The 25,361-nt window shown below is 39.3% G+C and overlaps 1 protein-coding gene across 8 annotated transcripts in view; it reads left to right on the forward strand.

Moving 5' to 3' along the window:
- ENOX2 (ecto-NOX disulfide-thiol exchanger 2) overlaps window positions 1–25,361 on the forward strand; it is a 293,057-nt gene that overhangs the window by 199,202 nt on the left and 68,494 nt on the right. For all 8 annotated transcript variants that reach the window (XM_084870724.1, XM_084870727.1, XM_084870729.1 and 5 more), the window contains one exon: window positions 14,817–14,951. In XM_084870724.1, coding sequence (XP_084726850.1) covers window positions 14,855–14,951 — 97 coding nt within the window. In that variant the 5' untranslated portion in view covers window positions 14,817–14,854. The remainder of the gene's footprint in view (window positions 1–14,816; window positions 14,952–25,361) is intronic.

The following is a 25,361-nucleotide window of genomic DNA, read 5'->3' on the forward strand; positions in this document are numbered from 1 at the left end:
TTAAAAGCATTAAACATCCTTATAACTGCTCTAATATGGATGTGGCTATCTCTAGGATCCCCCAGCTTATTAAGTATTTCCCAAACTTTTGACATATGTGTACCCCTTCTATAATTTTCGTAACACTAAGTACCCCTCATACTCATGAGAACATAGAATTAGGCGCAGCTAAGCACGGTGCAGTGCATATCCCCACCAAACTCCGGTGCAATGTGTACCCCCACCAAACTCTTCCCATGCCCCTGGGGGTACGCGTACCACTCTTTGGGAAACACTGGATTTCAAAAGCCCAAGGAGCCAGGGTAGTGAATCTTCCTAGCCTAGAATAGTAAATCTTCCCAGTTGGGCGAGTCTCAGTTTGTGAAAGTACCCTCTACCTGGAAGTTTTTATTTGCATACCATGAGGATCAAGCTGCTGTCTCCCACGCTGCACCCCACCATACTCACAGTCCATGTGAGAATGATTCTCTACTATATAGGCTTGTATAAAAACCTTCCCTTTTATTCTTCCTTTTCTTTTTCCCTCCCCTTCCCCAAGGAAGAATACACTGTAACATCTGGACCCCCTTGAGGGCTCCTTGATATTTCCTTGGTAACATCCACAAGGAGACAAAGCCCTTGCTTGCCTTATAGTGTCATCTCTCTTAAACCACGTGGGAACCTTGTCACCAGGGAACCTTGCCTTACAAAAGCCTCTGTCAGTTGTCTCACCCTGCATAGAGATGTTGCAAGTTGTGGCATCACTATTGGTGACGTTTGTGGTCAAAGAAAGAGTGTAGTTGCAGTGCATTGATCACAAACCATGATAGATTGTTACTTTTCAAAGAAAATGAAGAAGGGTTCAAAATAACACCTACAATGCACAATATATTGCTTCATGAGCAATAAATACCAAACAGAAGATAAAACCTTGAGCCCTAAGCTTAATGGAGACCAAAAACATGATTTATCCTGCTGATACCTTTTTCTTAACCAGAGACAGGAAGCACACTGTTATTAGTTCTAGGACACCAAATCGTACCCTTGTGCTGTAATCTTTCACAGGAAATGCTTCCTGTGTGCCTACAGTATGAATGTGATATGCTAGAGGTGGGGATTTCTTCTGTCTTGCATTTTCTAAACTTCCTCTCTCTTTCCTTTGTCATGATATTCCTAGCGCTATTCCCAGGACCACTCTATAAACAAGTACCTGTCAGCCTTCCATGGCACCTAGACTCCCTACCAAGAGGATCATGTCTTTCGTGTGAAGCAAAAAAGTAACCATGCTAAACATGTTCTTGGTTGGGAGGGGGTGATCAGTTTAGTTTTAGCATGATGGCATAAAGGAGTAGAACATAAACTGCAGATGTTGGGATTGGCTGCACATGTGGTGAATGGGAAGGGATTGTGAAAAATCAGGGATATAAGGGACTCTCCAGTAAGAACACATGAAAATTGCTATAGCAAGGCAGGGTTTCTCAACATTGGCACTATTGACATTTTGCACCAGGTAATTGTTTGCTGGTGGGGATGAGGGTGGCTGTGTTATACATTGTAGGATGTTTAATGGTATCCCTGGCTTCTGTGCCCAGCCCCTATCTGTGACAACCAAAGATTTTTCCAAATATACCCTGGGATGCAAATTTAGCCCCAGTTAAGAATCACTGCAATAGATGGGAGCCCCCATCTCTATAATGATGAGTTCTATAGCCCTCCCAGCTCAAATGTTCTATAACTTCCTGACTTCCCTAGTTTAGTATAGCATAGTAGTTAAGAGTATAGGATAGTAGCAAAGGAGCTAAACTGCCTGGGTTGAATCCTGGCTCCACTGCAATCTAGCTATATGACCATAAACAGGTTAATTAAATTATCTATTTCTGGTACCTTAGCCATAAATTGGAATAATTACAAGAATAATGAGAAGTTGTGCTTTATCAATTGCTGTGAGTTTTAAATTAATGTGCATAGAGTACCTAGAAGAATGCCTGGCATATATAAGTATTTAAATGTGTTAACTATTATTAATCTTGCTATAATTACTATCATTATACTATTATTCACCATTTATATAAGTCCTGGTATATTCCAGAGGTCTAATGTCTCACCCAGCTTTGGACCACTATCTTCCTTCTAGAGCCCTAAGTGCATGGTTCAATGCAAAGAGATTTTATGTGGATGTGGGTCTATGAAATAGGCATTGCAGGTAAGCCACACTTTGTACAGTTGCTAAGTTCTTTCAGAGTTAACTTATTTAAAATTACATTTATTGGCACCTACTTTGAGCTAGTCACTGTAGAATATACAAAAGTAAATGGTGTTTATATCCTTTGCCTTTAAGGAACTAACAAATATAGCTACTACACGCACATTTATTTTCGTTAATTTAATTACCTTAAATTCTCAGAGAAATTCCAATCAGTTCCTTCTTACCGATGAAGAATTCCTTTGTGAAAATTATTTTCTCATCTCCAGATTTATCTACCTTAAATTTTGTATCTCTGTAATTGTGATTTTTCTCATATTATCAGCATGTTAGGATTATAATACCTCAATTTATCACCATTTTATCTTCCTCTTACTCTTCGTTTAAAATGTTTAATATTCTGTACTCAGAAGAAAACCTCTAAAAGAGATTTTATCTTAATGCAACAACAGAGTAGTATCCCATTCTGAATAGCTTGGCACCTGCTTCTGGGATGAAGAATGTCTGTGCAGGACTTTCTAATATATTCAAATATTTAGTCATTTATTTGTTTAAAATAGTTTATTGAACATCTCCATGTCAGACATGGGTGTCTAGATACTATGAATAACAAGGAGAAATAAGGGACTCCAGAGTCTAGGTGGATATTTAGATATATAAAGAGGTAATGAAAATGTAATATGGTAATTATTATAATAGTATGTGCTCAGTGAGCTAGGAGAACAGAGAAAATAAAGGAGGTCTTTGGGAGGGAGTTCAGTGTGACAGATAACACTGGTCATTGGCATCAGAGCTGCCTGGGTTCATATTTCTATTTTACCACTTTTAGCTGTGTGGTATTGAGCTGATTACTTAAGCTTTGTGCCTCAGTTTCATATCCATATATACTGTGTCTTTCAGTAGACTTTAAACCCTTTAAAGGCTGGGACCACTTCATTGTCATCATCCTAACTATTACCATGTTATTATTACCACTTACCAAGGGCTCAGTATGAGCCATGAACCATGCTAAATTGTTTACCCACATTCTCTAATTTAATCTACAGCAAACCTACCCGGTAGATATTATCATTTTCCTAACTTTTTCATTTACCTTATTTCTTATCAAACCCAGTTATTTACTCAGAACACTTATCATAATATGTATTTCTTTATAATCATTTGTATTTTAATGTCTCCCTCCTGCACTGGAGTATATCTTGGTAAGACCAAAGATGAAACCTGTTTGACACGCCATAATGTTTTCAACAACTAGAATTGTGTCTGACACATAGAGAATATTCAACTAATGAACAATAAATATGAAAAGAAGGCTGGAATGCAGTCCAACAAAAAGAGAAGAAAAGAAAAGAGAGAAAGAGAATGAGCACATTATATTGTAGTAGAAGAGCTAGACCTTAGTTCAGAGCAATCAGACTCCCAAATCCATGTTCTTCATCACTGCCCAGGATTGCTTCCTGCTCTTAGCAGACTTTCAGTAGATGTTTGTCGACAAAATCCTCTATCAACTTTGTACAATACTATGTTTAAAAAAATGACAAGAAGCATAAAAACCAATGGAAATAACCCTGGCCAGAAGAAAGAGAATTATAAAGAGTAAATTGCTGGAGAAATAGAGCTTTTGTCTTAATAAAGAATATAGTTGGTGAGATAATACCAACATACTAAACTTGTTTCTTTTTTCAACTTTATTTTTATTGTTAACATTATTAAAGATGTCCCCATTTTCCCCTCCTTTACCCATACCCACCTGGCCCTCATTTCCCCCTTCTCTCTATTTATCACCACAATGTCCTCTGTGTCTATGGGATATGCATATATCTTCTTTGGCTAATCCCTTCATATTCTTTCATCAAGTTCCCCCCTCCACTCTCTCCTCTGAGAACTGTCAGTCTGTTTCATGAATCCATGCCTCTAGTCCTATTTTGTTTGCAAGTTTATTTTGTTCATTAGATTCCACATAAAAGTGAGATCATATGGTATTTGTCTTTCTCTGAATGGCTTATTTCACATAGCATAATAATATCCAGGTCCATCTGCACTGTCACAAAAGGTAAGATTTCCTTCTTTTTTATGGCCATATAGTATTCTATCATGTAAGTGTATTACAACTTTTTTATCAACTCATGTAATAATGAGCACTTGGACAGTTTCCAGATCTTAGCTATTGTAAATAACACTGCTATGAACAAGGATGCATAGATTCTTCCAAATTGGTGTTTCAGTATTTTTAGGATATAGTCCCAGAAATGGGACCGTTAGGTCAAAAGGCAATTCCATTTTTTTTAATTTTTTTTAGGAAACTCCAAGTAGTTTCTCATAATGACGATACCAGTCTGTATTCCTACCAAGAGTGTACTAGGTTTCCCTTTTTCCTACATCCTTGCCAGCACTTGTTTATTAATTTATTGATGATAGCCATTCTGGCTGGTGTGAGGTGATATATCATTGTGGTTTTAATTTATATTTCATTGATAATTAGTGATGTTGAATATTTTCTCAAATGTCTACTGTCCAACTTTATGTCCTCTTTGGAGAAGCATCTGTTCAGGTCATTTGCCCATTTTTTAATTGGATTGTTTGTCTCACTTTTATTGAGTTGTATGAGTTCTTTATATACTTTAGAAATTAACCTTTTATCAGATGTGTCATTGGCAAATACGTTCTCTTATACAGTGGGTTCCCTTTTCATTTTGTGGTGGTTTCTTTTGCTGTGCAGAACTTGTGGGTTTGCTGTAGTCCTATTTTTTTATTTGTTCCTTGGTTTCCCTTGCCCTGGGAGACATATAGACAAAAAGATTGCTGCAAGAGATGTCAAAGGTTTTACTGCCTATATTTTATCCTAGATTTTTATGGTTTCACAGCTTCCATTTAAGTCTTTTATACATTTTGAGTTTGTTTTCATGTATAGTGTTAGTTGCTAGTCTAGTTGCATTTTTTTGCATGTACCAGTCCAATTTTCCCAACACCATTTATTGAAAAGACTGTCTTTATTCCATTGTATCCTCTTGCCACCTTTGTCAAATATTAATTGACCATATAGGTGTGGACTTATTTCTGGGGTCTCTTTTCTGTTGCAATGATCTATTTGTCTGTTCTTATGCTAGTGCAAGTCTGATTTGATTATAGTGGCTTTGTAGTATAGTTTGATACCAGGTATTCTGATACATCCAACTTTGTTCTTCTTTCTCAAGATTACTCAGGTTATTCAGACTCTTTTTTGATTCCTTATAAATTTTTGAAATATTCATTCTAGGTCTGTGAAACATACTATTGTATTTTAATAGGAATTCTGTTGAATCTATAGATTACTTTTCAGTAGTATGAACACTTTAATGATTTAATTCTTCTAACACATTAACATGGTATATGCTTCCATTTATTTGTATCTTCTTCAGTTTCTTTCTCCAATGTCCTATAGTTTTCCAAGTACAGGTCTTTTACCTCCTTGGTTAAATTTTTTCCTATATACCTTTTTTTTCTTGCAATAGTAAAAGGGATTGTTCTCTTAATTTCTCTTTCTGTTTTTCATTATTGGTGTATAGAAATGCCACTGAATATTAATTTTGTATCCTGCTACTTTGCCAAATTCATTTATTAGATCTAGTAGCTTTTTTGGTGGAAATTTATAGGGCTTTTTATGTACAATATCATGTAATGACAGTTTTACTTCCTCCTTTCCAATTCAAATGCCTTTTGTTTCTTCTTGTCCGATTACTATGTCTGGAACTTCCAGTACTATGTTGACTAAGTATGATGAAAATAGACAATCCTGTCATGTTCCTCATATTAAGAGAAATGCTTTTAGTTTTTGCCCATTGGGTATTATATTGGCTATCGATTTTTCTTACATGGCCTTCATTATGTTGAAGTATGTTCCATCTATTCTCATTTATCTAAGAATTTTTATCATGAATGGGTGCTAGATTTTATCACGTTTTTTGACATCTATTGATATGATCATGTGGTTTTTATTCTTCATTTTATATGATATATCATGTTTATTGATTTGTGGATATTATATCAACCTTGCTTCCCTGGAGTAAATCCTACTTGAACATGGAGTATGATCTTCACAATGTATTGCTGGATCATGTTTGTTAATATTTTGTTAAGTATTTTAACATGTATGTTCAGGGATATTGGCTTATAATTTTCTTTCTTTGTAGTGTCTTTATCTGGTTTTGGAATTAGGATAGTGCTGGCCTGGTAGAATGAACTTGGATTTTTTATTCCTCTTGAATGTTTTGGAGTAGTTTGATGATAGGTGTTAGTTCATCTTTGAAAGATTGAAAAATTTGACTGTAAAGCCATCCAGTCAAATTGGCTTTTGTTTTGATTTTTTACTACTGCTTCAGTTTCACTTGTTGTAATATGTCTATTTCACTTGGTGCAATCTGTCTGTTGCAATGATCTATTTGTCTGTTCTTATGCCAGTGCAAGTCTGATTTGATTATAGTGGCTTTGCAGTATAGTTTGATACCAGGTATTCTAATACCTCCAACTTTGTTCTTCTTTCTCAATCTATCCATTGATGTAAATGGGGTGTTACAATCCCATACTATGACTGTATTATTCTCAATCTCTCTTTTTATGTCCATCAAGATTGCTCTTATGTTGGGTACATAACTACTTACCAGAATTATATTGCTTTTTTTATAATTGTGCAGTGTTCTTCATTGTCTTTTAAAATAACCTTTGTTTCATTTTGTCAGATACAAGTATTTCTACCCCAATTTTTTTTTTATTTCCATGAAATATTTTTTTTATTCCTTTGCTTTTACTCTATGTATATCTTTCATTCTTAGGTGGGTCTCTTGTAGACAGTATATATATATATATATATATATATGTGTGTGTGTGTGTGTGTGTGTGTGTGTGTGTGTGTGTGTGTGTATATATATATATATATATATATCTTATTTTCTTATCCATTCAGCTAGCCTATGTCTTTTAATTGGAGCACTTAAGGTATTTATATTTAAATTGATTACTGGTAGGTTTGTATTTATTGCCATTTTATTCTTTTAACTCTTTTCCTCTGTTTCTTCTACTACTACTACTTTTAAAGCAGACCCTTTAACATTATTTTTATAATAGCATTTTGCTGGTAACAAACTTCTTTGGCTTTTTCTTCTCTGGGAAGCTCTTCATTTCTCCTTCAATTTTAAATGATAGCCTTGCTGGCATATCAGGATCTAACTGCACATAAATTTTCATTTTTTTACTGTTCATTTCCTTTTTGTCAAATTTTCGTTTGGTTGTAGGTCCTTGCTTTTCATCACTTTGAACATTTCATGCCAATTCATTTTGGCCTGAAATGTTTCTGTTGAGAAGTCACCTGACTATATTGTGGGATCTCCTTTGTAGGTAGAATCAAACCTCAATTCTGCAACATCTCCCATTTAAACAGTTCTGGTCTTGACCAAATTTTTCATGGGGAAAATGGTTGTTGAACAAAACTTCAGTTCTCAATAATCCGACAAACCTTTCATGCTGATGCGTGTATTATCAGTGACGTATCTTTCAGGTGACAAACAAAGGAATGAATGCCTGAGTATGAGTTCCATTACTTCTAAACCTCATGTTGTTAATATCTCAGGAAATTGTGTTGTGAATATTTTCCTCTTTTTTTTTTTTTTTTGCTTTTGTTGCTGCTTATTATTAATAAATATGTATAGTAAGTCACTATGTGTCCTAAGGAAGTTGGTGATAGCAGCAAAGAGAAAAGGAAGTTGTGAGAACAGTGATAGAACTTAAAAAATAAATAATTGCCAAGTATGATTGAATTGTTCACATGTCTGCTCTGGATACTGAATATGGCGTGGCAAAATTGATGATTAGCACAATTTTAAAATATTGAGAGGCCATCAAAAATGCCTATGCTGCTAAGGGTCTGAAAGAGCTCATTAAACAATTATCACAAGCAATTGAAGAGATAGAAAAATTGTTGATTTGGATCAATGAAAAACAGTTAGCTGATTATAGCATTTCAGAGGCAATGATATGTGAAAAAGCAAAGGTGTTGCATGCTGGCCTCCTGAATGACACCCCTGGAATGAGTGCTGAAAGTGATTTGTTTAAGGCTAGTACGAGGTGGTTCTATAAATTTAAGAAAAGGAATGGCATTCATAATGTAATGAAGCATAAAGATGACGCCAGTTCTAACAAAGTACTTGCTGATTATTTTGTTATAGAATGTCAAGACTACATAGAGGCCAAGGGATCCCCCCCACCCCCACCAACAAATGTTCAATTGCGATGAGTAAGACATCTTTTGGAAGAAAATGCCAAAGAGGTCCTATGTTACACAGGAGGAGAAGTCATTACCAGGATACAAGCCAGTGAAGGACAGGCTGATGTCATTCTTGTGTGGAAATGCGAGTAGGGACTTTAAATTGAATCTTCTACTCGTCTACCATTCTGAAAACCCAAAACTTTTCAAGAAAAATAATATTTTGGAACAAGTTGAATATGATTTGAAGGGCTAATATCAAACCTTGGGTAGCCAGTTTTGATATTAATGTTTTATTGAAGTATTTGCCCAAGTATGAAGAAATCCAGGGAAAACAACTGCCAATCAGGGCACTTGTTATAATGGACATTGCTCCTGCCCACCTCCAGGCTTGGAGGCCTAGTTGGTGGAGGAGTATAGCTTCATCACTGTTAGGTTCTTACCACCTAACACAACTCCTGTCATCTAGCCCATGGACCAGCAGGTCATTTCTAATTTTAAGAATATCTACACACACACACACACACACACACACACAAAAAAAAAAAAAAAAAAAAAAAAAAAAAGTGTTTTCAGGTGACCTCTGAAACTAATTCAACTCTCGGGGAGTTCTGGAAAGAACATTTAAATATCCTCACTTGTTTGAGAATCATAGTCAAAGCATGAGGCAAGTGTCCTACAGGAATATGAATTCAGCCTGAAAGAAATTGTGGCCTGAGTCTGTGGTTGAAAGAGACTGAGGACTTTGAGGATGAGCATGTGCCTGATGTGGAGGATATTGTGTTTCCTTGTAAGTCTAGGTGCTTGGAGGTGGATCATGATGTGGAGGAATTGGTGGAAGACCAAAACACTATTGAGATTAAACTGATTATTAGTTCGGTGAATCTATATCTGGTTATAACTCTAAGTAAAATCCTACTTGTAAATTCAGTTGTCCTAGAGAGAAAATCAGTTTAGCAATTATACCATTCCTTTTAAAACAAGTTATCATTATAAAAAGGCACACAAATAATCAATGAGTTTTGTTGCATAGATTTCTTATTGTGCCCCAAATTAATGTAAGTTGATTTTATTTATTCATATGTTTCTTGAATACCTATTGTATACCAGGCACTGAACTAAGAAATGGGGGCACAAAAATGCCCAATACACAATCCTTGATCTAAATAAAATCATAAACTAAAAAAAGTCAACACCACAGAAACACAAAAAATTACAAGGATCTAAAGGAGCATGCAGGCTAGCAGAAGAGAGACATGTATCCGATAACTACAATTCAAGGTATTAGATGATAAATATTCAGTTGTTCTTGCTTCCTGAAATGCTCTTCAACATAATCCTCTATTCACTACCTGGAGGAAAATCCTTAAAGATTCATTCCAAATTATTATTTGCCAGTCTAGGCTTTCCTGGCATTCTTCATCTACTCCACCCACCTACCTTCAACCCCAAACACATATATCAAAACCCATTCCAGCAGATTTAATTACTCCTCTGCTCCCAAAGCACTTTATTCATAGATTTATTACAGCATTTATTCAATAATTTGTATTGGTTGCTTATATGTCATGTCTCTCATTGTGTTGTGAGTTCTTCAATAGTAGTTAATGAGGTTTGTTTGTTTTTATCTCTGTGTTCTTAGTCATTAGCACAGAAACTGGCATATTGTAAAATAAAAGTTTTATTTGGGGAGAAATGAGAGAATAAGCAAGCATATGAAAATCAGAGAGATATTTAATATTCATGGGTAGGAAGGCTCTATATTGGCAATATGTAATTTCTTCCCAACTGATTCAATATAATTTTAATCAAAATCCAAACAAGTTAATTTGTAGATGTCAATAAATTGATTCTGAAATTTATACGGAGAGACAAAGGACCCAGGATGGCTAACACAGTATTGAAGAAGAGCAACAAACTTGGAAGACTGATACTACCCAACTTCAAAATTTACTACAAAGTTACACCTATCAAGACAGTGTGGCATTAGTGCAGGAATAAATGGGTCAATGGAACAGAATATAGCACCCAGAAATAGACCCTCATAAATAGTCATCTGATCTTTGACAAACGATCAAATGTAATACAGTTAAGCAAAAATAGTCTTTTCAACAAACAGTGCTGAACAACTGGACATCCACATGCAAAAAATTAATTTAGACACAGACCTTACACCCTTCACAAAAATTGACTCAAAGTGGATTGAAGACCTAAATGTAAAATACAAAATTATAAAACTCCTGGGAGATAACAGAGGAGAAAATCGAGGTGGCCATAGATATGGCGATGACTTTTTAGATACACCACCAAAGGTACAGTCCATGGAAGAAATAATTGATAAGATGAACTTCATTAAGATTAAATATTTTTTCCATGAAAGAGAATGAAAAAACAAGCCACAGAATGGGAGAAAATATTTGCAATATACACATCTGACAAAAGACTGTTATATAAATTATACAAAGAACTCTTAAAACTCAATGATTAAAAAAAAACAGCCTGATTAAAAACTAACCAAAGACTTTATTTTTTAAAATATGTTTTTTATTTACTTCAGAGAGGAAGGAGAGGCAGAGAGATAGAAACATCAATTATAAGAAAGAATAATAGATCAGCTGCCTCCTGCACACTCCACAGTGGGGGTCAAGCCTGCAACCCAGGCATGTGGAGAATCGAACCCAGAACCCTTCAGTCCACAGGCCAATGCTCTATCCACTAAGCCAAACTGGTAGGATGTGGCCAAAGACTTTAATGGACACTTCACCAAAGAAGATATACAGCCAAAACCAGTTTGGCTCAGTGGATAGAGCGTCGGCCTGCAGACTAAAGGGTCCCAGGTTCAATTCTAAGCAAGGACGTGTACCTTGCTTGCGGGCACATCCCTAGTAGGGGGTGTGCAAGAGGCAGATGATCGATGTTTCTCTCTCATCGATGTTTCTAACTCTCTATCCCTCTCTCTTCCTCTCTGTAAAAAATCAATAAAAATATATTTTTAAAAAAGAAGATATACAGATGGAAAATAAGCATATGAAAAGATGCTCCACATCATGTCATCAGGGAAATACAAATTAAAATGAGTTAGCACTGCATACCTATAAGAATGTCCAAAATCCAGAACACTGACACTAAATACTGGTGAGAATATGGAGCAGCAGGAAATCTCATTCATTGCTGGTTGAAATGCAAAATGGTACAGCTACTTTGGAAGAGAGGCTGACAGTTTATTATAAAACTAAACATGCTCTTAGTGCATGATCTAGTGATTGTGCTGCTTGGTATTTACCCAAAGAAGTTGAAAATGTATGCCCACCCAAAAACATGCACATAAATGTTTACAGTAGTTTTATTCATAATTACCAAAAGTTGGAAGCAACCACAGTGTTCTTCAGGAAATTAATGGATAAATAAAATATGATATATCCAGAAAATGAAATATTATTCAACACTAAAAAGAAATGAGCTATCAAGCCATGAAAAGGCCTGGAGGAACCTTAAATGTGTATTATTAAGTTGAAAAAGCCTATCTGGAAAGGCTATTTACTGCACCATTCCAACAATATGACATTCTAGAAAAGGCAAAACTATGGAAACACTAAAAAAGGTCAATATTTGTTGGGGTGGGGAAGAATGAATAAGCAGAGGATTTTTAGAAAAGTGAAAAAAGAGGAGAAACCAAGATGGCAGCATAAGGTAAACACCTAAATGTAGCCTACCTCAACAATTTTAAAATTACAACTGGAAAACAGAGTGGACATTGTCCAGAAACACCAGGAAGCTGGCTGAGTGGAAGCCCTACCAACTAGAGAGAAAGAGAGAGAGAGAGAGAGAGAGAGAGAGAGAGAGAGAGAGAGAGAGAGAGAGGGAGGGAGAGAAAAGGACGCTGAGCCTCAGGAGCTGTGGAGGTGCGGAGATCCCTGTGTGCAGAAAGGGCAGGTGGCTGAATATGCTGCTAGCTTACTCATGGTGCGTGTGGAGAGGGAAGGCAGCTAAAACCTCCCAATTGCACTGATAGCCAGCTCTGGTCAGGGAGAAACTGACTGTCAGGCAGTGGGTGAAACTCAAGAGCAGCCTTCTCTCAAAGGCCAGCAGCCACTGCCACGGGACTCGGAGAACAGGCCCCTCTTAGGGCGGGGCTGATGGGAAACCAAAGCTTGTCTGCACCACCCTGAGACTCCACCCCATCCAAGCTAAGCACAGAAACCCTCCTAGCAAGACACTGCTGATCATCACAGCCATTTGCCTTGGAGATCAACTCTCCCCAATGATAACAACAACAAGCAAGGCTTAACTACAACAAGATTGCTCATACAGCCCACAAAGGGCTGCACCAAGAGGATCCACCACAGGTAACTGGGGAGGCTGAGCTACTGGGCCCTGCTAGGACACCTAGCACACAAAGCCACTCCATCAACTCAGGGAAGCAGCTAAAGTTCGGAGACAAAGAGGCAGGCCTCAGTTGAAGGAAATGGAGGAAAGCAAAAGACTGGATATAGAGTTCAAAACTACAGTTATAAGGTTTTTCAAGAATTTCCTAGAAAAGGCTGATAAATTATATGAGACCCTTGAGGATATGAAAAGGGATCAACCTGAAATTAAGCATACACTGACTGAAATAAAAAATATTATACAGGGACCTAAAAGCAGACTAGAGGATTGCAGGAATCAAGTCAAAGGTTTGGAATACCAAGAAGCAAAAAACACTCCTCTGGAAAAGCAAAAAGCAAATAGAATACAAAAAATTGAAAATAGTGTAAGAAGCCTCTGGGACAACTTCAAGTGTACCAACATAAGAATTATGGGGTTCCCAGAAGAAGAGAGAGAGCAAGATACTGAAAACCTATTTGAAGAAATAGTGACAGAAAACTTCCCCCACCTGGGAAAAGAAATAGACTTACAATTCCAAGAAGCACACAGAACCCCAAACAAAAGGAATCCAAAGAGGACCACACCAAGACACATCATAATTAAAATGCCAAGAGCAAAAGACAAATAGAGAATATTAAAAGCAGCAAGAGAAAAACAGTTAATTACCTACAAGGGAGCACCCATACAATTGTCAGCTGATTTCTCAACAGAAACTATGCAGGCCAGACGGGAATGGCAAGAAATATTCAAAGTGATGTACAAGAACCTACAACCAAGATTACTCTACCCAGCAAAGCTATCATTCAGAATTGAAGGCCATATAAAGAGCTTCACAAATAAAAATTTAAAAAAACTAAAGGAGTTCATCACCGCCAAAGCAGAATTATATGAAATACTGAAAGGTATTCTTTAAGAAAAGGAAGAAGATAAAGATAAAAATTATGAACAACAAATACGCAACTATCAACAAGTGAATCTAAAAACCAAGGGAATAAAAAATCTGATGAACAGAATAAACTGGTGAATATAATAGAATCAGGGGCATAGAAAGGGTGTAGACTGATGATTATCAGGGAAAAGGGGAGTGGGGGTGCAGGAAGAGACTGAACAAAAATTGTACACCTATGGATGAGGACAGTGGGGGGTGGAGGGTTAGGGCAGAGGGTGGGGTAGGAACCTGGTGGAGGGGAGCTATAGAGGGGAAAAAAGAGGAACAATTGTAATAATCTAAACTAGGGGTGTCGAACTCAATCAGAGAAGGGGCCAAAATCTAAAATCCAGCCTAAATCGCGGGCCGAATGGTTTACTGAACAGTCATAAACTGACAATGTCATAAACTGACAGCGGAGTGCAGTGATGACAGCGCGGTGCAGGCCACATTGCAAGGCCTGGCGGGCTGGATTTGGCCCGCGGGCCTTGTGTTTGACACATGTGATCTAAACAATAAAGATTTATTAAATTTTTAAAAAAGTGAAAATATTCTGTATTATATTTAAAATGATGAACATTTGTCCAAACCCATAGAATGTATACCATCAGTGTGAACCCCATAGGGCTTTTGGGTAATTATGATGTGTCAATATAGGTTCATGGTTGTAACCAGTATGCCACTCTGGTGGGGGTTGTTGATAATGGGGACAGTTATATATATGTAGGGGCAGGGGTTATTTACCCTGTACCTTCCCTTCAATTTTACTGTGAACCTAAAACTGCTCTAAAAAAAAAGTCTTTATTTAAGAAAAAACAGGAGGGAAAAAGGAAAGAGAAAAGGAGACAAAGGAAGTGAAGAAAGGAGCAGGGAGAGAGGAAAGAAACACACTAGAATGCCATCTGGTGAACTCTTTTCAGATTCTATGACTTCTGCCAGTTCAAGCTACATTGTTTTAACTCTTGTAAAGAGCTGGAATTAAGGCCTTACCTACCATTTGCCCATGATCAATTTCTGTAAACAGTTTTCCAGAGAGTACAGTGATAAGTAATCTAGGCAGTGAAACTGTAATACAACAAATTATTTTGCTTGTCATTTCTTTTTAGGTGATAATAGTAGAACTGTGAATGTGGATTCCACTGCAATGACCCTACCTGTGTCTGATCCAACTGCATGGGCCACAGCAATGAATAATCTTGGAATGGCACCACTGGGAATTGCTGGACAACCAATTTTACCTGGTATGCTATTTTAATCACCTCACAAATATTTATTTTTATTGACCATGTGGTCATAAATATAACAGTATGACAATTTGTTTTGGTGTTAACATTTACTATATTCTGCCTAGAGTGTACATTTTTTTTTTGTAACATGAGCTTTATCAAGTCTTAGTGGCCAGTAGTTACTAGTGTACTCCCTATTGCTCTATGAACAAGTAGGGGGTATATCTGAGGCATGGCATGGTCATTGAACATTTAAACAACAGGATTTGGCAAGAAATTATGCAGCTTATCTAAAATTATTGATTTCTTAGAAGAGGCAAATAAACATGGAACTGGAATAAGAACTGGCTGAGTCATCCCCCAAAATCTGAGATTCCTAAAAGGAAAGAAAGGAACGTTTGGTAATTTTTTATATTTTTTAAACAAGTTAACCCATAAGAGAATGGTCATGGTGTCCCTAAATCTATCTTCATAAAGATAAAATCAGGGAAAAAAAATGCCCAGCACCTGAAGGGTTTATAGTTTAGACACAAAAAAATCTTCCTGGACTGTCAGAGCAATTAACTATTGGAATGGATTTGCGAAGACATTTATTAGGGAATTGCCATCTCAGGAAACTTGACATGCTTTGTAAACATCCTAAATATTAATCTCCCCAGATTCATTTAATTGTGGTCCTACTTTAAAGCATGACAGGAACAGGCCAAATTAGGACTACTCAAAATGTGCTCTGCATAACCTGGGAGTTAAGAATCCAGAATCTCAGGCCCCAGCCCAGACATACTGACTCAGAAGCTGCATTAACATATTCCCCAGGTTATTCATAAGCACATAAAAACTGAGAAATGGATCTAGAGTGATACCACTTTGTTGTGCCATTTGTTTATATAATTAGCAACTCCTACCCCCCAAAAAATAACTTCACAATTCCAGACTAGATTTTGAATTCTTGTAGGTTATAATGATGTTAAGGTAGGGTAGGCAACAATGATACATAATAATCTTCATAATCAATTAAGAAACATGATTACATTGAAAGCTTTGAAACAGGCAGGCATCAGAACAGCCAACATGAAAAAAAATATGTGCAAAAGAAATGGGTGAAGAAAAAAAGGAGCTTGGATTCCATATGTAGCAGAGGCAAAGAACTGTTTCATCAAACTATAATTCATACCATGAACTGTAGGTGACTAGCCCCCTTTGTTAACATCTTGTTTTCTTAAGGACTATGAAGAAATGGCTTCTCAACAGCCCCTTCAACCTTGTGATCCAGTGATCTTTGAGCTATGCTTCAGGAAAACTTATTGATTTTTTGAAAACCTGGTCTTAGAAATATTGATATTTAGTTCAGTAGTGTCCTTCTTGTCATAAAAGTACATGTGGCAATATAGCTAGACTAGACTGAGACATACTTTGTAAAATCACTTGAGGTATGTGTAAACTGATTTTTCTCCTCCCTGTATTATTTTAGGAAGACAGTTTTACCATTAAGATTAGAACATAGGCTCTGAATCTATACCATGTAGGTTCAAGTAAATCCCTGCTCTGCCATTAAGTAGCTGGGTAACTTGTAGAAGTTACCTCTCTGTGTCTCAGTTTTCTTTATAAAATGGAGATAATAGCCCCATTGTCACAGTGTTGTTATGAGGATTAATGAGTTAATACATGTAAAGTCTTAGAATGATGTCTGGCTCACAGTAATCTCTCAATGAATTTGTCTATGTTTTAAGTTCACATGTGATATATAGTTCACAAAAAGTTGAATTATGGCTCATTTGTATTCTTAATAACAGTAAAGTATAATGAATGCAGCCGTGAATTTTTCCCCCCTGGAGAAGACTGGACAATGGCAGGTGAAGAGAACAGTGTATATCTGACAGTGCTAATGACTGTTCCCTATAAATGTGGTGGTTTCTCAAAAATGACAGATTGGCACCATACTCCAATACTGCCTAACTTTCTTCTTGCCAAAGTCTGAGGAACAGGATCCCTGCAATCTTTATTAAGTAACTAGAGGCCCAGTGTACAAAATTTGTGCACAGGGGGTGGTGTTCCTCACCCGACCTGCACCCTCTTCATTCTGTCAGTCTGACATCTCTCTGGCAATCCAGGCTGCTGGCTCCTAACCACTCACTTGCCTGCCAACCTGGTCACCCCTAACCCCCTCTGTCAGCCTGATTGCTACCTAACCACTCCCATGCTGGCCTGATGGCCCCCAACTGCCCTCCCTGCTGGCCTGATGGCCCCCAACTGCCCTCCCTGCTCGCCTGAAGGCCCCAACTGCCCTCTCCTGCTAGCCTGATGGCCCCCAACTGCCCCTCCCTGCCAGCCTGATTTCCCCCACTGCCCTCCCCTGTCAGCCTGATCACCCCTACCCACCTCTGCCTCGACCCCCACCATGTGGCTTTGTACAGAAGGAAGTCAGATGTACGGAAGATGGCCGGTCACCTAGTCTAATTAGCATATACCCTTTTATTTTTATAGATGTTTTAACTGAACAGGATAAAACATCTCCCCAATTCTCTTCCCACCCATAAAATTCCTTAAAATGTAAAAAGCTGCAATGGCCCTGTAATTCAGCTATTTTTCTGTCCCTTAGAAGATTTCATATTGAGCTACTATACTCTTCTTTGTCATGTCTTATTTGACCTATCTGTAACAATAGAAAAGTCTTTTGGACTTGATTAAAACAAATGATAGATAAGCTTGCTTGTCTTCCCCCAGAGCTCAAATCCATATTAACATGGATGCTGAGTCTTTTAGACTCATAGCTGTCATCAGACTAATGTCTGGCTTATTATATTCATTGAATGGGGAGCAGAAACAGACCATCTCTAGGGTGTGGTGTGGAGCTTCCTTTTATCTAAAATGGTGTTTTTTACAGCTGCTGTTCAATAAAGTTAATCTACAATGATGGCAGATTAGGAGGTCTCCTCTGGCTGCTGGCTTTCTTTCCTGAAAGGATGTTTGCTTTTCCAAACTAGTCAAATAAGACTAATGTTAGATTTCACATGAAAAGATGCACCAAAAGGAGTTAAGCTTTCTGTTTAGGAATCATTGTTCTCCCCATCATACCAGATAAATCTAAGAATGGGCCAATTAAGGGGCACCCTTTGAATATTTTGTGCTGCTTCCTTTATTTTCCCCTCAATTAAAATATCCTTAGTATTTAAATGTGGAGCTTGTGAAGTCCCAGGAGGAAAAGAGTCCCTCATTATGTGATTCCACTGTATTGACTATGCCTCATCCATAATGAGAGATGTTGGAAAATATGAACTTATAGAACTTACTAGAGTCCTGGTGCATGAAAATTCATGCACTGGAGGGGGGTGTCCCTCAGCCCAGCCTGCCCCCTCCCACAGTCTGGGAGCCCTCAGGGGCAAGAGGCGACTTGGTGATCAGTAGAAGGCAACGCCCCATCACACCTCTGGTGCTGCTGCTGCCACTTCCAGCAGCACAATCCTTGGCCAGCCCTGTTTACCTGAACCTTGGGTGGCCCTGGGAAGCTGGGAAGCCACCATCTGAGGCTAGCCTGAGTCTTGAGCCAGCCCTGGGTGGCTGAGGGTGGAGGGGATTGGTAGACTCTAGAAGCAGGTGTGCAGAGTGGCCAGTCCCGCCTGGAGATGAGCCTGGCCTTGCTATGTGCCTGCCGCCCTGGCAGGGCTTAGGGGACTGGGGGCCACCATCTTGTGGCTATAGGTGCTGACATCTTTGAGGGCATGGCATTCAATTAGCATATTCCCTCCTTATTGACTGTGGGTACTGCCATATTTGAGAGCTGGGCAATCAATTAACATATTTCCTCCTTATTGGCTGTGGCTGCTGCCATATTTGAGATTGGGGCAGTCAATTAACATATTTCCTCCTTATTGGCTGTGGCTGCTGCCATATTTGAGAGTGGGGCAGTCAATTAACATATTTGCTCCTTATTGGCTATGGGCACTGCCATCTTTGCAACCATGTGAGGGTCAATTAGCATATTCCCTCTTTATTAGATAGGATTCCCAGAGCAAGACCCTGCCCTTCTATGAGCATTGTACTTCTTAAGAAGGCAGTCCTTTAAAAAAAAAATTATTGTTTAAAGTATTATATATGCTCCCTTTTTCCCCCATTAAACTCCTCCATCCCATACCTGCCCCCTCAAGCCCCAAGGAGATTCATGGTGCAAGCATTCAACTTCATTGTTGAAAGTATTATATATCCCCCTTTATTCCCCATTGACCCCCTCCATCCCACACCTGCACCCTCAAGCCCCAAGGAGATTCATTGTATTGTGAGTTCTTCCATAGTAGCTAATGAGATTTTTATTTTGTTTTGGTTTTTTTGTCTATGTGTTCTTAGTTACTAGCACAAAACTGGCATATAGTAAAACTAGTGGCCCAGTGCACATAATTTGCACACGGGGGGATGTCCCTTAGCCCGCCTGCACCCTCTCCAATCTGGGACCCCTAAGTGGATAGGGCCTAAACCAGCAGTTGGACATCCCTCTCACAATCTGGGACCACTGGCTCCTAACCACTGCCTATCTGCCTGATTGCCCCTAACCACTTCTGCCTGCCAGCCTGATCACCCCCTACCTGCTCCCCTGACAGCCTGATTGATGCCTAACTGCTCCCCTATCAGCCTGATCGGCCCCAACTGCCCTCCCCTGCCAGCCCCAATTGCCCACAAAAGCCCTCCCCTGCTGGCCCGATTGCCCCCAACTTTCTTCCCCTGCCACAACCCACCTCTGCAGGGACCCGCCTCCACTGTGCACCTAGCCATCTTGTGGTGGCCATCTTGTAATGACATCACATGCGAGGTCCACCTAGGCTTTTATTAGTATAGATAAGTTTGGTTTGGGGAAGAGTGAGAGAATAAGCAAGCATATGAAAATCAAATTCTGGATACAATATTATGAGAACACATAGAAGGGAGTAATTAATTCCAGTGAGGTGTTTTCATAGGCAAAGTGACACTGAGATGACCCTTGAAAAATGAGTAGGATTTGACAGGTAGAGATAAGTGTTGGGGGAGGGGAGGGAGATGAGAAAGACATTTAAGGCAGAACTCCTTATGAATTTAAGAACCAAGTTCATTGTAGCAAAATAATGCTGTTAATTACACATGTTCCTTGTCTGTTCATGTAAACAATTCTAGCAAGAACTTTACTTGCTAACATTTAATAGGTACTTTGAATTAACATATATTTTGAAAATAGTAATACTTTGCTGTCCTTTAAAAAAAAAAAACTGGTAATTTAGATCATTCTCTCCCCACCCCCATTGAATTAGTCCAGAGTTTGGTCCATTAGAAATTCTCGTATTGTTATCTCAAAAAAATTTATTGGGAATAATTCCTGAGGGCATACCCATGCTCAGTTTACTAACTTGTTATATGAGCCAGGTCCTACCTCAGCTTTACAGCTGGTCTGAAACAAGGGTTTTTATGACCTCCTAGAGAAGCAGGATAGTTGCTGATAGATTTTGAGTCTCATTGTGCAAAAATTTGGAAACTTATACCCTATTTCCAAAAGGGCTGGTGATAAGTCCAAGGTCATCTTGCAGCTCAGCCAAGCTGTCCATAGAAATCTGTGTTCTCTCTTCAGGTTGACTGTCTAAAAAGTCTTTTTAAGGATCTGCATAGAGATGACACAATCAGGACTGTAATGAGTTAAAATATCTTGATACCCAGGCATAATACTTAATTTTCCAGTGAATTTTTTAGCAACTGTAAAGAAATAGCAATAATGTCCTGGAAATGTATAGCTGAATTGGAATTATCTATATATATATATAAAAGGCTAAGTAACTATCGCATTTGAAACAACCAAACAGATGACCAAACAGGCTGCGTGGGGTGACCAGTCCAGCAGGGGAGTTAGCGAAGGGCAACCAAACGATCCAGCAGCAGGCTACATGAGGTGATCAGGCTGGCAGTGGTGTTAGTGAGGGGCGACCAAACAACTGAGCAGCAGGCTGCATGGGGTGACCAGGCCAGCGGGGGAGGGGAGAAGTTGGGGTGACAATACTGGCAGGAAGGGGCTACCAGGCTTACAGAGAAGGGCAATGAGGGGCGACCAGGCTGGTTGGGGAACAGTTAAGGGTGACCATGTCAGCTGAGGGTGCAGTAAGGGATGAACGGGCTAGCGAGGGGCTAGTTAGGGGTGACCAGACTGGCAGGGGGCCAGTTAGGGGCGACCAGGCCAGGGGGGCAGTTAGGGGCAACCAGGCCAGCGGGGGGTAGGCAGTTGGGGGTGACCAGGCCAGTAGGGGAGGTAGTTGGGGGCAGCTATGCTGGCAGTGGGGGGGCAGTTGTGGGTGACCAGGCCAGCAGGGCGGGGGGCAGTTAGGGATGATTAGGCAGGCAGGCAGTTGAGTAATTAGGAGCCAGTTGTCCCAGATTGTGAGAGGGATGTCTGACTGCTGGTTTAGGCCTGATCCTACAGGGCCCAATCCTAAAGCATCAGTCAGACATCCCCCAAGGGTTTCTGGATTGGAGAGGGTGCAGTGTACTATACATCTAGCACAGTGTTAATCATCTGGCATTATTCCTACTGGCCGGTCCACAGAGCAATAGTACCGTGACAACAATTGCTCAATACAGTGGCTCTGGGGAAATTAATTATATAGAAGTATTTTGTTATTCATCAGCCATGTTTTTGTAGCACATCTTCTTCACCTTATACATGCAATTAAATTAATTCATTAAAACAATTGTCAGTACATCGAGTGTCATTTCAGTGATTAAGAGCACCAGAGTTAGACTAACCTGACTTTGAATCCTTGGTCTGCCCCTTACTGGCCGTGTAACCTTGAGCAAGTAACTAAACCCCTCTGAGCCCATGTTTCTTTATCTGTAAAATGAAAAAGAGAAGAATGCCTAGCTCACAGGTCTTTTGGAGTGAGATTATATAAAATACTTAGCACAATGCTTAGTACCTTGTCAGCACCCAATAAACAATTATATTGATCACATTTATTAATGATACAACATTGCAACTGTTTGCTTGACTTTTTCCAAACTAAACTATGAGGTCAAGGATTTTGTCTTACTCATGTCTCCAAACTGAACACCTGGTAGAGGGTGTGACATCAAAATATTAAATGGATGGACAAATGGATGATTTAACTGCAGCATAAAAATGGCATTTGCCTCCTTTGTGATTCCCTAGCTCAGATTTGTACAGAGAATGGAGGCTGATAATATTCCCAGGTAACTACTTTAGGCTGAGTTAAGTACAAGTTCCTAACCAGCACAAAGGGTTAAGGCTACACTAATACATTACATGATTTTAACTCTGAGGAACTAGGTAGCACAACTAGCACACAGCATTTGCAGCATTTCCGGTAAGCTGGGATTTGGGGAAGTACACAGTTCAGAAAAGGGAGTACAAACCAACATCTTATGACACTGCCACCAATTACTGTGCCAAGAGTCAATAAAGCATTGGGAAAATTGCTAGAAAAAGAAATGGTAAAAGCAAAATAGAACAGGGTATTTATTATGAAAAGGAATTTGAAGGAATGCATCTTGGCCTTTTCCACAATATTTTATAAAGTGATTTTAAATCTCCTTCATAAGATTAAATTCCTAGCATAAGTGGTAGTACTAAGTACTTGCCGATAGTACTCCTCAATCCAGGTCAGGGATATGGAAAAGGAAGAGAATTTCTCTGGTGTTCTGTTCCCAAGGTGTTTTAAATTGTTGGACTTCTTTGATTTTTCGGGTTATTCAATGTTATAAAAGACACATGATTTTAAATGGTTATTTTCTTAGTTGGCATTGAAAATTCACGTCTCCTTTGCTGCTTACTGTTTGAAAATAAAGAAGTAATCAATGTGTTAGGAACCTTTGAAATTTCATGTACAACTTGCCTTATAGCAAGCTCTGCCAGGCAGTATAGTCTGTGGAACTCTTGGCATATTGAACACAAGGAAGAAAGGGAATTTATCTTCTCTGGCTTCGGCCATATGTCATGAATACATTTTCTTTTAAATGAATTTCATAAAATATTAATGTAATCATACCAAACAGCAGAGTGGTGAGTACATTAGTCAGGAGTTATATTTATCCTGTGTATTTGCTTTTTGTTTGTCTCCATTTATTAGTAGACAGTACATGGAGATAGGCATTTCTTTCTCAGTTGAAGTGGGAGAACTTGTTTAATGAACTGATGTTTCTGTAATCTGTGGTAAAGTAGAGCTGTGAGTGACAGAGCTATATGAATAACAATGAGGAGGCAGACAGAATAAAAGAAAGACAAACATTTCAGTAGGAGGGAGAAATAGATGGGATTGTTTAGTTGGCACACGATTTAATCTAATCTTTTCCTACTGAAAATTAACAGTTTGTAAATGGGTAAAGTAATGTTAACAGTGTTTCCAAAATCTTGTACACAATGAATGAAATTTTCAATGTTCATATTCCACAGCACAGGAACAGAGTATCAGGAGCCTTAAGTTCTCAAAAATTCAAAGGAAGACCTGAACCCCCATCTCCATTAGCCTAGAGCCTGAAATATGGAAGGCTGTCACAAATGTTTGAAGGCTGTGGTAATGAATGCCTGAATAAGTGAATTTATTAGTGCATATATGCATGTTTTGAATGACAAGAAGTAAAGTTACCTATTAGGACTAACACCTATCATGCCAGTAGTTTTCTTATCTGTTCTGTCCTTTTATTATTTGATATAAACCTCATTATTTATTTCCACTTTTACAAAAAGAAAAGGAAATGGAGGCACACAGCTATTAGGAAACCTGCCTCAAGGTCACATAATTATTGTAGTATGTGGAGGAGAGTGGGGATATGAGAATCACAGGGAAGAAGGGAAGGAGTGTGGGTGTGTGGACACATGTATGTTGGGTGAAGTGACATATATGGGCTAAAAGTAAATTTGTTTTCAGACAAATAAGATTTAATCTTAGAAGAAAATTTTTTCATACCATACATATATAGGGTCTTGACCTCTCAGCATGACAGACATATGAGAGGATGAGGAATGCCTAAACTCTCTTGGCTGGCTTGCAATGGGGGATGCCCATGTGTCACCCCCTACCACCTATCTGCCTAATCACAAGACTCCCTCACACTGGGACCATTGTATCTGAAGTTCTGCTTTTGTAAGAACCACAGATTCTTCCCACTGCTTAGATCTACTTCCTGCAAAATCTTAGAGAAGCACTCAGGGGATTCAGAGCCACCTTAGGGTCATGCTTACAGGCATCGCCCCTCAGACCTGTGTGTATTGAGCAGAGTCAAGTTTTCAGGCATAGGACCTGCTACTGCTAATGCAACTGTCCTTATACTATTCAATAGTTTGTTTGCAGTCCACTGTGCATTCTTTAGCAGAGGGCAGGGTTGAGAGATGGGAAAATAAAGAGGTAAAATGCATGCCCTTCTCTCGAATAACTTACATTTAGATATAGAGACAAAATGTAAACAGTGAAATACCACCTTTAAACCCAGGTAAGCAGGGCCCCTGGGTTTACACCTTAGGGCACCCCATTCTTTGGAATGCCTATCTTGATATTTTCTAAGTTCCCTTCCAGTACTAAGCATTGGCCAGGAAAGTAATGCCATCAGGGTAAGTGCCCCAAGTCCATCCAGATCAGGTCCTGTGTAGGATTTTTATAGCAAGAAGCACCTTTCTTGACATTTTCTAAGTTCCCCTCCAGTGTCTATCACTGACCAGGACTTGCAGTGTCATCTAAGCAAGGAGCTCCAATCTCAAAATGAACCTATTGTACATGGACACCAGTTCCCATATCTTCTCTTGGAGGTACTCTCTACTTCTCTATCCAACATGTGTAGTCATCTAGATGCCCCCAAGAAGCCTCAGAATTCGTGCTTATGGGTTCTCCCAGAGTCTTAGTTCCAGGAGAAAAGCCTGGCAAGTAAATCACTCCAGCTGCCTGATATGGTATCCTATCTAATAAAGAGGTAATATGCAAATTGACCATCACTCTAACACACAAGATGGCTGCCCCCATGTGGTCAAAGATGACCACCCCCATGTGGACACAAGATGGCCACCACAAGGTAGCTGGCAGGGGAGGGCAGTTGTGGGCAATCAGGCCAGCAGGGGAGGGACCAGGCCTAAACGGGAGGGAAATTGGGGGGAGCCAGGCCTGCAGGGGGAAGACAGTTGCGGGGGGGGGAGGGGGGTAGGAGGGGAGAGGGCCTGGCCTACAGGGGAGAACAGTCAGGAGTGACTGGGGCAACAGGGGAGGGCAGGTGAGAACAAACGGACCTGTAGGGGAGAGTAATTGTGGGTGACCAGGCCTTCAGGTGAGGGAAGTTGGGGTGACCAGGCTGGTATGGGAGGGCTGTTAGGAGTGACCAGGCCTGCTGGAGAGGACAGTTAGGGGTGACCAGGACAGCAGGGGAGGGCTATTGGGAGCGACCAGGCCTGCAGGGGAGGGCAGTTAGGGGTGACCAGGC

Source organism: Pipistrellus hanaki (genome assembly GCF_964339955.1).
Source record: "Pipistrellus hanaki genome assembly, chromosome: X".
Lineage (NCBI taxonomy): Eukaryota > Metazoa > Chordata > Mammalia > Chiroptera > Vespertilionidae > Pipistrellus > Pipistrellus hanaki.